General features: G+C 46.4%; 1 protein-coding gene across 1 annotated transcript; it reads right to left on the reverse strand.

Annotated features, from left to right (window-relative positions):
- Positions 1-5,752: 5,752 nt before the first annotated feature.
- LOC130681845 (ferritin heavy chain-like) lies at positions 5,753-6,473 on the reverse strand. Its single transcript, XM_057495432.1, has one exon. The coding sequence runs from the start codon at positions 6,299-6,301 to the stop codon at positions 5,753-5,755; it is 549 nt and encodes a 182-aa protein (XP_057351415.1). The 5' UTR covers positions 6,302-6,473.
- Positions 6,474-13,275: the final 6,802 nt, after the last annotated feature.

The following is a 13,275-nucleotide window of genomic DNA, read 5'->3' on the forward strand; positions in this document are numbered from 1 at the left end:
AGCGGAAGGAACGGATTTCGGCAGGTAGAATGGAAGGAGGAAGTGGAAAAGGGAGCGTTCTCATCCACAAAGGTGTCACCTTGTTTATGGCTGTTAGAGGAGGGGCCTGAGGGTCTGTCGCAGCTGTGAAGGCCTGAGGCGGGGTTTATGGCTGTTGGAGGGGGGCCTGAGGGTCCGCCACAGCCATGAAGGCCGGAGGCGAGGAGAGTTCCCTCCTCGTCCCTGAGCGTCAGGGCCTTGCCAGACGATCACGGTCAATGGCACTGCGATAGCTCGGGGAAGAGTGGCCCACTCTGGGGGAAAACCTACCTAAAGGCCAGAGAGGAGTGGTGAGTGTGAGGAGCCAGCGCCGGAAAAAGAGGACGAGGGCAAGCTTCTGCTGGTGTCGGGGGGAAGGGGGAAGACGGGGCCCAGTTGGGGTGTCCCGTCTCCCGGGTTTTGGCACCAATGAAAGGAAAGGAGCGACACACAGCAGCAATTCACCGGAGAATTCCACTTTATTGGGGAAAGGTGCTGGGTTATATAAGAAGGGGCATGGGGTGAGTGTGGTGTTACTTCTACGGGGCTGGTGGCTATTGGCTAGGTGCTGGGAGTGGGAGTGGGGAGAGAGGTGATTGGTCTTTAGGTGGTGTCGTCAGGAACTGAGGACCCGGAAGAGAAGACGGAAGTTCGCCATCTTACTGGTGGGGGCCCTTCAGTATCTATTCTTCCCTGCCAGGGTTTCTCTAAGAAAAGCTGTGAAATGTGACACTACCAGGAGGGGCTTGTAATAGGAGATGGAGGGTAATCACAATTCTTTTTGAGCCTTGCAGCTGAGGAAATCCTTTTCCAGGTGAAATAAGAGGCTGTAGATCTAAGTAGACTTGTCATCATTTTTCCAGGGAGTCCCTCTGAATCACAAGAGAGGGAAAGATGGGATAAAGATGGGTACCGCACAAGGAAAACAAAAGCAAAAATGAACAAGTGGGACTATATTAAGCTGAAAAGCTTTTGTACAGCAAAGGACACCATCAATAGAACAAAAAGGTACCCTACACTATGGGAGAATATATTTGTAAATGACAGATCGATAAAGATTAACATCCAAAATATATAAAGAGCTCACACACCTCAACAACAAAAAGCAAATAATCCAATTAAAAAATGGGCAGAGGAACTGAATAGACAGTTCTCCAAAAAAGAAATTCAGATGGCCAACAGACACATGAAAAGATGCTCCACATCACTAGTTATCAGAGAAATCAAATTAAAACCACAATGAGATATCACCTCACACCAGTAAGGATGGTTACCATCCAAAAGACAAACAACAACAAATGTTGGCAAGGTTGTGGAGAAAGGGGAGCCCTCCTACACTGCTTGTGGGAATGTAAATTAGCTCAACCATCATTGAAAGCAGTATGGAGGTTCCTCAAAATGCTCAAAATAGACTTACCATTTGACCCAGGAATCCCACTTCTAAGAATTTACCCTAAGAATGCAGCAGCCCAGTTTGAAAAAGACATATGCACCCCTATGTTTATCGCAGCACTATTTACAATAGCCAAGAAATGTAAGCAACCTAAGTATCCATCAGTAGATGAATGGATAAAGAAGATGTGGTACATATACACAATGGAATATTATACAGCCATAAGAAGAAAGCAAATCCTACAATTTACAATAACATGGTGGAGCTAGAGGGTATTATGCTCAGTGAAATAAGCCAAGAGGAGAAAGACAAATACCAAATGATTTCAATCATCTGTGGAGTATAAGAACAAAGAAAAACTGAAGGAACAAAACAGCAGCAGAATCACAGAAACCAAGAATGGACTAACAGTTACCAAAGGGAAAGAGACTGGGGATAATGGGAGGGAAGGGAGGGATAAGGTTGGGGAAGAAGAAAGGGGGTATTATGATTAGCATGTATAATGTGGGGGGTAGGGGGCAAGGGGAGGGCTGTGCAACACAGAGTAGGCAAGTAGTGATTATACAACATCTTGTTATACTGATGGACAGGGACTGTAATGGGGTTTGTGGGGGGGACTTGGTGTAGGGTAGAGCCTAGTAAACATAGTTTTCTTCATGTAATTGTAGATTAATTATAACCAAAAAAAGGGGGGGATTACTCCCTGATAGGATACAATTAACTGCAAATCAATAATTAATGCATGCTTTACATATCCTTAATTTTGATCTTTTAAAAGGTGTCGTATGATCAGATATGGAAGTACATTTTTCGGATAATATTTCTTTCTCCTAAAAAAAAAGCAGTCCCTGTGTGGTGATCTCCAATAGGTTCTTCACAATATTATAAAGGTCATATCAAAGTGTGGCCAAAGGGTTTGTTTGTGTTTATACAGAGGATCAAAGCCTAATTTGCCTACCCAGAAAACGAATTAAGAAATGATATGAAGAAGAACTTCCAACATCAATATCCTCTGGAAGAGTCATTCCAGAAGATGATCATCAAAAAACTTCATTTGATCCTGGAGCTTTTGCAGTTGTAGCTGCAGTCATCCCACCGGTTCCTGGACTTGGCATTGGAATGAAGAAGGAGATATCTAAGCTGGCCTGTGCATACAGTAAAACAACAAATTTGACTGGTTCTGTCTTGTCAGAACTCAACCAAGAATTAGGAGAAGTGCGAGTTGCAGTGCTTCAAAATCGTGCTACTATAGACTATCGTTAAAAGAACATATGGGATGTGAACAGTTCCCAGGAATGTGTTGTTTTAATTTGTCTGATTTTTCTCATACTGTTCAAATTCAGTTAGACAATATCCATCATATTATTGATAAGTTTTCACAAATGCCTAGGGTACCTAACTGGTTTTCTTGGTTCCACTGGATATGGCTGGTAATTGTAGGTCTGCTTTTGTTATGTATCTGTATTCCTATTCTGTTAATGTGTGTGCGCAATTTAATTAGTAGTTTGCTAAAACCTATACATGCTTATGTTACTCTACAAGAAGATATGTCAAAGAAATAATCAATCTTCCCATGTTTTCTTCCACCTGCTACTTCTATAGCTTTTCTTCTTCCTTCCTAATTACAGCCCTTTAGTAGAATTCGTGCCTCATATCGAAAATTACCAAGTATCATAATTCTTCCAAGTGGTAAAGATAGCTCAAGACAAATGCTGGGCATAGAAGCCACAGGGCATAAATCTGCAAAGAAGTAAAAAGCTAACCTTTTCAAAGAATATTGCTTCTCTCTCACTTTTCAACTTTACATTAACCTGTATGGCCCCAGAAGATGACTGGTTAGCCAGAGAAGGGTAAGATTCCTCAAGGGAGGAACAACCTAAGACAGGCACAGTCACAGGGGGGCCATCAGGTGAGAAATTGGGGATCAACAGAGGTGAGGCTTAGAACCTCACCCCCGCTCTATTGAGAGGAATCTTCTGCATCCGTGGATGTTTTATTGCCCTTGTCTAGCTTGGATTAATACTTAGTCTATAGGCACACACCTGATCATCTACATTTGCCCTCTTACAGCACTAAATTATGCTTTCTATCTTTATCTTGCATCTACCTACCACTTCAGCATTTTATTTAAAAAGAAAATAAGGGAGAAATCTGGGATTCACATATATATCAAGTATAAAAATCAAATGAATAATCATATCTGACTTGATTGTTTATAGTTCATGATGCGTGATCAAAACTGAAAGTTTCTGTGATATGACTGCCCTTGCACTGTTCACCATGTAAGAACTTATTCACCATGTAAGAACTTGTTCACCATGTAAGATCTTGTTCGTTATGCTTCAGAAGATTGGAGACTGTTGAGAGTTAGGCTTGGGGTTGATTAAGGATTGTGCATTGAGTCCCCTATACAGAATTTTATTTCTGTTAACAACCATTTGATTAATAAATATGGGAGATGGCCTCTCAAAAAAAAAAAAAGATGGGCCCAGCAAGCAAGGCAGAACCACTCAGGGGACAGTTTTAGGGGTCAACCAAGACATCACCACAGGCAATGCTTCGGTGTAGAGATACAGCCCCCTGGACTTGGCAAAAACCCTGGGATTGTCTACGTCCCTGAGCTGGATTTGCCAGCAGTCCATGTGTGCCTTGCAGCCACCCCCTCTAGCTATTGCATCCGAAGAGAAGGCACTCACAGTGGAGCTCTCTGGGCGCATGGCACACCATGTGGGGATTCCCAGTCCAGGTCTCCCCAGTGTTCTGGGCCAACTCAGGGAGCAGCGTGGCTGCCCGTGAGGGGAGAGGGCCTGAACAGAGGGACTCGGGCGTTCAGGTGTTGACTGCCCTCCTGGGAGGTGCCCTGCTACCTCCTACCCATTCTGTGCCTAATTCTGAAGACTTCTTTCAAAGGAGGAGGATTTGGGCTGAGGTTTAGGAACCATTCCCACCCTAGGCTGGAAGGCACACGAGTAATGAAGCGAGGGACTGACTACAGAGGTCTGGCCGGTCTTTAAGAGTGTTGGGGATTTCCCTCCCTTCAGGGCCTGGTGATCGGGCTGGATTCCCAGTCTACCCGCACAATCTTGCTGAACCCATGAGTTTGCCTGGGGGTAACAGAAAAAATGCAACATGGCATCAGAAGATCTTTGTTCATGTCCGCATCCATAACTTCTTACCTGTGTGGCCTCCCTTTTTCTCACTGGAGAAGACGTGGTCTTAACACCTGCCCTTACTTCCTGAGGGTCTTACAAGAAAGAAAATACAGGAAGGTAGATACAAGGCCGTGGACTTGCAAAGTGCCATTGGTACTTTTTTAGTTTGGCGACCCCTTGCCTATGGAAAAGCCAGCCTAAGACTCATAACCCATTATTACCACAGCCCAGGGTGACCCTTTGAGGAAGTACTCTGCCATTCCCATTTCCACGGCCGCCCAGCTTGCTATGAAAAATCCACAAACATTAGCATTTGCATAATTTGATGAACTAAAACATTTCACATCAAGCCAAAGATCCCCCTTTTCTTTTGTTTCCTTTACTCAAGTAGAGTGGATATACACTCTGTTGGCTTCACATGCACAACATAGTGATTGGACAGTTACCTACATTATTAAATGCTCATCCCAGTAAGTGTTACTGCTGTCAAAATACAAAGATATTGAATATTATTGACTATATTTCTGATGTTGTACTTTCATGAGGCTAACTTATACCGTAATTGGGATTTAGGGCCTCTTTAACCCCTCAACCTATTTTAACCACTCCCCCCTCCCCAGTAGCAACCACGAGTCTTTTGTCTATGAAAGATCCCCCTCATTTTAATCCCCACCCAATCCCATCCTCTTTCCTTCTATCTTAGGGCAACTACGGTGATGAATTCTAGGCTATGTTCTTTTATGTCTTTACCATGGTCACGTGCCTGCCTTCTCCAGGGCCCCAGATCACCCACCTCACCCCACCCCCTCACAACCCAGACCACCCACCTCACCCCAACCCCATCCGACCCACACTCCTTTATAAGGGGAAGATGGATTTTGTGTTTTCCTGGTCCCGTGGACACCATCTCACTCCGTCCGTGGAGATGCCGAGCTGTCCGTGGATGGGGCGTGGGTGGATAGAGACACCTGGAGACCTGTTTTAAAACTTAAAAGGGGAGGCTTTGGCACACAGAATCAACCAGAGACCTTTATTAATTTAACAAAAATGAAATACCTTTATTGGAAGAAATGACAAAACCGGAAGAAAAAACGGAAGTGAACGCTTTGTAAGGGCAATCTTTCAATAAGGCTGCTGGGCATGGTGGCCAGGGGAAACTGCCCCTGGCTACGGGGTAGGCCGTCCAAGCTCAGTTCTTGTCGCTGCTGCCCAGGGTGAGCTTATCAAAGAGGTACTCGGCCAGGCCGGCTTCTGGGGCTCCCATCTTGCGCAGGATGCTGATATGGTCCCCCAGCTCTTTGATGGACCTGACTTGCTCGTGCAGATAGTGACGCTCCAGGAAATCACACAGGTGCGCATCGCCCTTGTCGGTGGCCAGGCGGTGCAGATCTAGCAGGCTCTGGTTGACCCTCTTTTCCAGGCCCAAGGCGTACTCCATGGCCATCACGCCATTCCCCCAGTCGTCGCCGCCGGGATTCCTGATGTCGCGGAGGCTCAGGCGGCCGCCGCGCTCGTTCTGCAGGTGCATCAGCTTCTCAGCACGCTCGCCCTTCCCACGGGACTGGCGCAGGAAGAACTGGCCGAAGTGCTTCAAGGCCACATCATTCCGGTCGAAGTAGAAGGCCATGGACAGGTACGTGTAGGAGGCGGTGAGCTCCATGTTGATTTGTTTGTTGACAGCAGCCTGGCACTCAAGAGGGTAGTTCTGCACCACTAGGGATGGCTGTTCACCATTCATGGCAAGCAGTGTGGTGGTGAAGGCGCAGGTGGCCTCAGCGTGTTCCCACGGAGAGCAATGAGAGAGGCTAGAGGCAGGCAGGCTCTGGACCAAGCAGCAGCTCTGGGATGGGACAGGAAATGCGGTCCCTTTTCAGTAACTGTTAGTGGGAGGATCCATTAGGGGCGGAGTCATGTGGTTGCATGGCAGTGTCGCGAGAGGACGGGGTCCTGCGGGGGTGGGGTGGAGTCAAGTCGGGGCAGAGACAAGTTGGGCCGGGATAGGGCGGAGTAAAGGGCGTTGGGCGGAGTGACGTGAGGGCACAGAGTGTGGCGGAGTCAGAAGGGGAGGTGGGGCTAGGCAGAGTCACGTAGCGGGACAGAGGGGCATGGGGTCGGCCTTCTAGGTCCTATCCCGTTCAGCCTTGGTGGGGCAGGAAACCCAGGGCAACTGTGCACTGAGTGTCTTGAGATCATTTTTAAAAATCACAGCTATATTGAGATGTAATTTATATCCCATAAACTTCACCTTTTGAAAGCAAACTTTTACATGGTTCTTAGTATGTTGGTGGAGTTGATCATCCATCATGGCAATTTAATTTTGGAACATTTTCATCACTCCCAAGTTTAACACCCTGCCCATTAGTAGTCAATCCCATCCCCTCTGCCCCCAGGCCTTGCTACCACCAATTCACTTTCTGGCTCTATAGATTTGCCTCTTTGGGACATTTCAAATAAATGGGATCATACACATAAATTTTACTGAGCATAATGTTTTTAATCTTCATTTTATTGCTGAATAGTTTTCCATGATGTGAATATACCACCTTTTATTTATCCTTTCATCAGTGGGTGGGTATTTGGGTTGTTTCCACTTTGTGGCTGTTATGAATAATTTTACCATGAACACTTGAGTATATACGTAGGCGTGAGGCTGCTGGGTCGTATAACTGTTTAATATTTTAAGGAACTGCCAGAATGTTTTCCAAAGTGGCTGCGCCATTTTACATTGCCACCAGCAATGTGTGTAGGTTCCAATTGTCGTTTGAAAAATGTTTTTAGTCATCTTCGTGGACGTGAAGTATTATCACGTTGTGGCTTTGATTTGCATTTCCCTAAGGACTGATAATGTTGAGTAGCTTTGGAGGTACTTACTGGCCATTTGTATATCTTCTTTGCAGTAATGTCTACTCCAATCCTTTACCCCTTAGAATGGTTTGTCTTTTTATGGTTGAGTTGCAAGGGTTCATACGTTCTGGATACAAGTTCCTTATCAGGTATATGATTTGCAATTATTTTGTCCCATTCTGTGGGTTGTCTTTGCACTTCCTTAGTGGTGTCCTTTGAAGCACAAAACTTCTGATGATTATGATTAAGGCCAATTCATCTTTTCTTTGTCACTTAAGCTTTTGGTGTCATATCCAAGAAACCACTTGCCTAATCAACATTGATTTGGCTCTTCTGGACCCCTTTTATTTCCATATGAATTTTGGGATAAGCTTGCCAATTTCTTCCAGAGAAGCCAGCTGTGATATGGATAAGGATCATAATTAAATCTATACATTATTTGGGGGTGTATTACTATCAACAATATTAAGTCTTCCAACCCATAAATGTGGGATGCCTTTCAATTTGTTTAGCTCTGAGATCTTTTAAGATGTACATTCTGATTTAGACTGGGGCTGAAATTCTGAATTTCTAAACAGGCTCTCAGGTGATGCCAGACCACATTCTGAGTAACAACACTCTAAAAGGGAAGAGGCTTCCATCCTTTGTTGTCTTCGACTACTTGGGCTGGTTTCAATATGTGAATTTTGGGGGGGACAGAAACATTCAGTCTGTAGCACTTACTGACGTTTAGAGTTCAGGAGGAAGCACGCTTTGGCCTCCACAAGTAGAAATGCCTCTTCTTATCTCAGGGACAGTGCTTCTGATAGTTATACTAGATGTGGGTTCCTATGGGAATGTGTAGAGGCCTTCCTCCTATCAGGAAATATTGTGAAAGACTTAAAATTGGCAAAGAAATTGTTTACTGGATGTCCTTTTCAGAGCACCCTTGTGGTTGTCTCCGCCTTTCATTGACTTTGAGCTATTTTATAACGTAAATTGTGAAAAACTAACAATAATGCCAATGGTTCTTGTCCACAGGAATGCAAATGAATTGTGTCTGGTGGAATGCAACTGATTTTGAACCCATTTTGAACCCATTTGTGATTAATCTCAACATTCCTTCTGCCTGCCTGTATATGTACGGTTCTTGGAACTCTCCTTTAAAACAATTGTAAGGTCTTCCTCGTTTCCTCAAGAATTAATGAGTTAAATAAAATCTTCGTGTGTGCATATTTTATGTTTACATGAGAGTCATGATTTTTCTTTCTTTTTAGGTAATTTAGCACTCCTCATTATCCTCACCCCACTAGGAGCATAATCAAACGCACGGGAATTGGATTAGCACATGAAGCACTTTGATGGGTTGCTCACCAGTGATGTGATTCCAGAAATGTATTTGGGATCTAAAGGCATAGAATGCCTGACTGGGGGTGGACTGGAAGGAGAGCATCTCTGAGGAGAAGGCGGGAGTGGGCTGTCTGGGGAAGCAGGGAGCCAGTGCGAAGCAGCTGAGGAAGGTGGTGAAATTACTTTGATTTTCTAGAAAAGGTCTGAGAGCTCCTCATGGTTTTGTGGTTCCAGGGAATCCAGCCAGCTTTGTGCCTCACGGCGCTTAACAAGCTGATTGTTTGTGGAAACAGATGGAATACTTTCAGGCAGGTATCTACAGCACTGTAATAAAGAGCGTTGCAGGCCTTCCGGGTTAAGCTGACGCACCTGTTGGTGTCCATCCCTACGTACATGAAGAGCTTGATTTGGCCCTAGTAGGTAATTGGTGGCAGATCTGTGTGCATGTGATAAATGGAATTTTGCTTCTTCTAATAGGCCCTGAGAAGAGCAGAGTAGGCATTTAATCTGAATCTTGACCAGCCTGTTTACTCTCTTACTTTTTATTAATGAGCAGCCACCCTAGCCTGGCACAATCCCCAATTAATTTGTGGGCTTGCTCACTTTTTTCCATCTGGTCGTGCCTATCCCATACAGGAATATCTGTCAATTCACTTAGTATGATTACTTAATATGATTTTTATTTTCCCAAATGTCATGGCTCATGAAGAAAAACTGAAGTGATTCAGAGCTGGGGCCTCCAGGTGACGGGAAGCTCAGGCCTGGTGCTGGAGTCTGTCTATGCCCGCCTCTCCTGTCCAGCACTGGAGGGTTTTATCAGTCAGAACGGGCTACAGAGTGCTGCAGTAACGAATCCCCCCACACACCAAATCTCCGTGTCTAACAGAGTGAGAGCTTCATTCTTGCTCAGGGCCATTTTCCCTTAGTCTGTCCTCACCCATCACTCTGGTGAGCTTAGCAACAACCACTATTTCTGACGTCAATTCCTCAAGTAACAGGGCGTGGCCAGGAGCTCACAGGCACCCAGCTGTGTGTCTCAGAGTGCTGTTTTCCAGGGGTGGAAGACCAAGTCACGACTCACTCCCATGTATTATTGAAACTCAAGGAGTTGAGAAGGCTGTGCGTATTCAGCAAGGTGGCACACGCAGAGAAGCTTTGCTCACCCCTTCTGAGCGCTGTGTGACAGGGGAGGGGGGAAAAATGAGGAGGCTTACAGCGATGGACAGAGACCTGGGAAAGTGCAAACGCACCAACTCCATTGGCGTGAATGTTTCTTCTGGCCGCTGTTGCTGCACATATTCAAAAGGTTGTTTGTGGACCCCAAAGCTGAAACAAAAGAAAGTGGTTTAGAACCGTCACTTTTGTCTTACGGAAGTACAAGAAGTTGAGAAACCATTGAGCTGTGCTGTATCTGAAAGGAAAGGAGCGACACACAGCAGCAATTTACCGGAGAAATCCGCTTTATTGGGGAAAGGTGCTGTGTTATATAGGAAGGGGCATGGGGTGATTGTGGTGTTACTTCTACGGGGCTGGTGGCTATTGGCTAGGTGCTGGGAGTGGGAGTGGGGAGAGAGGTGATTGGTCTTTAGGTGGCGCCGTCGGGAACTGAGGACCCGGAAGAGAAGCTGGAAATTCGCCATCTTACTGGTGGGGGCCCTTCATTCCCCCCTTTCTCCTCTATGGGGTTGTGGACGTTGCTTTCTTTCTGACTGCTTCCTGCTGAACGGGGGCCGAGAAGGGAGTGAGGGCTTGAGGATTGGGGGGAAAGGGTTGATAGGACTCCCCACAGTAAGGACGAGTAGATGTGGACTTCTTCAGGTTGGAAATCAATGAAGGTTCTCTGTAACTATAGGTCGAGGACTTGTTGATTCCAATGGTGCCAAGAGGATATGGGTGCCAGAAGCCAGGCGTCTGCGGCTATTGTTTCCAGGAACAGTTTCCAGCGGAGAGAGGGGTCCATCTCAGCGTGTGGTGAGGAGGTCACGTGAGGGTGAGGGATCTTCTGTGGCCAGAAGCTGATAGTTCCTGAGTAAAAGCTGGTTGAAAGTTTGATTAGAGATTTTTCCGACTTGGGATTTGATGAACTTTATTATACAGGGTAAGAAGAGACAGGCAAGATGAATGATTATTATGGGGCCTGCAATGGGCCAGAGCCAGGTAAGGAGAGGGTTTGTTAGTATTGAAGAGAATGGGTTGGAATTGGAAGCAAAGTGGAGGCTGGAGGCAAGGTCGGTGAGTTTGGTAATGTCAGTTTTTACAATGCCAGATTCATTGATGTAATAGCAGCACTCTTCTCGAAGGAAGATGCAGGTGCCGCCCTTTTCGGCTGTAAGCAGATCTAAGGCCCACCGGTTTTGAAGGGTGACCTTAGCTAGCGAAGTGACCTGTCTTTGGAGAGAGGCCAGGGAATCGGCAGTGGATGTCAGGGCTCCCTCAAGTTTGTCGTTGAGATCTTTAATTGCCCATAGAGAGTGACCCAAGGCTCTTCCCGAAAACCCTGCCTCTGTCTCAATGGCTGAGGTGGTCAAAGAGATACTGACCATGATGGGAAGGAAAGCAGCCCTTTTTGTGCACGAGGGCAAGGGAGGTTGGAGCTTAAGAAATTCTGCCATGCTGTAAAGTGTACGCTGTGGGATTAGGGTGACGAGAATGCAGGGTATATCGGAGTGGGGAGGCAGTGAGTTGAAAAGACTGCCATTACACTAAAAGAAGTGTCCCGGTTGAGTGAAAGTCTTAGAGCCGGAGGTAGGGGTGTAGATAGAGAGGCAGTGAAGTGCACTGGAGGGGGGTGGAGCTGGGCCTACACAGTGGTGGATGGTGAGATTATCTGCGTATTCTGGTTCTCATAGGGGTATGTCTGCCAGGGGACGGAGGGGTTGTCCTTCTGCATGGAAGGAGTAGTTGGAAATATTAAGGGGCACGGCGGCCAGCAATGGGCGCTGTAGTGATGCGCACAAGAAACAATTGGCGGTGTTGAGGGTGTGGTTGAGAAAGATGGTGGTGTCTTGAATAAGCTCTAACTAAGAGTAGGAGGAATAAGAAGATGAAGAAGTGCCGTCAAGAGTTTGGATAATGACTTTTTCAGAATGTCCGATATCTGATGCAACTTGAGAGATCTGGGAGTGAGAGGGAACATACTCTCGAGAGATATGAAGGGTACTGTGGGGGGTCGAGGACCCCCCATAGTAAACTGAGGCTGTGACCCCGGCGGACCATCGAGAGTCCCAGGGATCTGGGATTGATAAGGAGAATGAGCCATTGGGGTATTTCATGAAACGGTTGGAGGAGTAATACTGTGGGTACCGGGAGTTACCCATGTAGTGAATGGCACAAGACCTGTAGGGACATCCCCCGTAGGTGTCTGGCCATTGCCTGCAATAGGCTTGTTTTTGGTCATAGAGGAAGCAGAGGTAGGGAGAATAAAGGTAGCTGCTAGTGAACACTTCAGTGGAGGGAGGAAAGTGGAGGTATAAAGGCTCGGAGCAGCCTTTCAGAGGGCAGTCTGATGTGGCAATGAGGGCAGTAACTTTTGTTTGATGCTGTGTGTAAGTCTGTCTTACTTAGAATCGCCATACAAAGGAGGCTGGGGTGGCGGGGAAGACAATAGGAATGAGGAGAAAAAGCAAGAGAGCAGTAAAGGAGGAAAAAGTCATGATTCGGGTATGGATGGCAAAGGCGGTGAACGGGATTTTGGAGGAAAGAGGACAGTAAGGTCAGGAGTCTGGAGGGAGGGAGAGTCTGTAAGCTTTTTTAGGTTAAGAGATCTTTTAGGTGATGTGGGGACAGAATGGTAAGGGGCGCCCCGAATGTCAGTTTATGAGCTTCTTTCTGCAAGAGCTGTCCAGCGGCTAATGCCCGTAGGCAGGGGGCCCATCCCCGAACTGTGGGGTCTAATTGCTTGGAAAGATAAGCTACTGGGGCAAAGGATGGGCCAAAATATTGGCTTAGGACTCTTAGAGCTTGACTGGACTTCTCATGAATGTATAATGAGAAGGGCTTCGACAAATCAGGAAGATGGAGAGCTAGGGCTTCCACAAGGGCTCCACGGAGCTTAATGAAGGAGTGTCGGGGTGAGGAGGATAATGGTTTTTCAGGGGGGCCCTTGCTGAGGTCGTATAGGGGTCTTGCCAACAGGGAGAAGTTAGGGATCCACGCTCTAAAATACCCAGCCAGGCCTAGAAAGGAAAGGATTTCTGTCTTGGTTTTGGGAACGGGCAGGTCAGAGAGGAGCCGTTTTCTGTCTAAGGTAATGGACTTTCTTTGTTGAGATAGAAGAAATCGGAGGTAAGTGACAGAAGAGGAAGAGATTTGAGCTTTGACGGGGGATACTCGGTAATCTCTGGAAGCTAGAAGGTTAAGTAGGGAGGCAGTGTCAAGTTGAGACTGTTCCTACGAGGGACTGCAGAGTAGAAGATCATCCACATATTGTAATAAGGTGGACTCGGAAGCCTTGTGGCAAAACTGTCCAAGTGAGTTGTTCAGAATGTTTTGTGTATGGGTCTGTCCAGGTGAAGGCAAAAAAATCTTGGGAGGAGGGGT

The sequence above is a fragment of the Manis pentadactyla genome, chromosome X (assembly GCF_030020395.1).
Source record: "Manis pentadactyla isolate mManPen7 chromosome X, mManPen7.hap1, whole genome shotgun sequence".
NCBI classification, from domain to species: Eukaryota; Metazoa; Chordata; class Mammalia; order Pholidota; family Manidae; genus Manis; species Manis pentadactyla.

Bases quoted from the DNA above. Each gene is read 5' to 3' on its own strand.
- LOC130681845 (XM_057495432.1), bottom strand. From the start codon at position 6,301: ATGAATGGTGAACAGCCATCCCTAGTGGTGCAGAACTACCCTCTTGAG.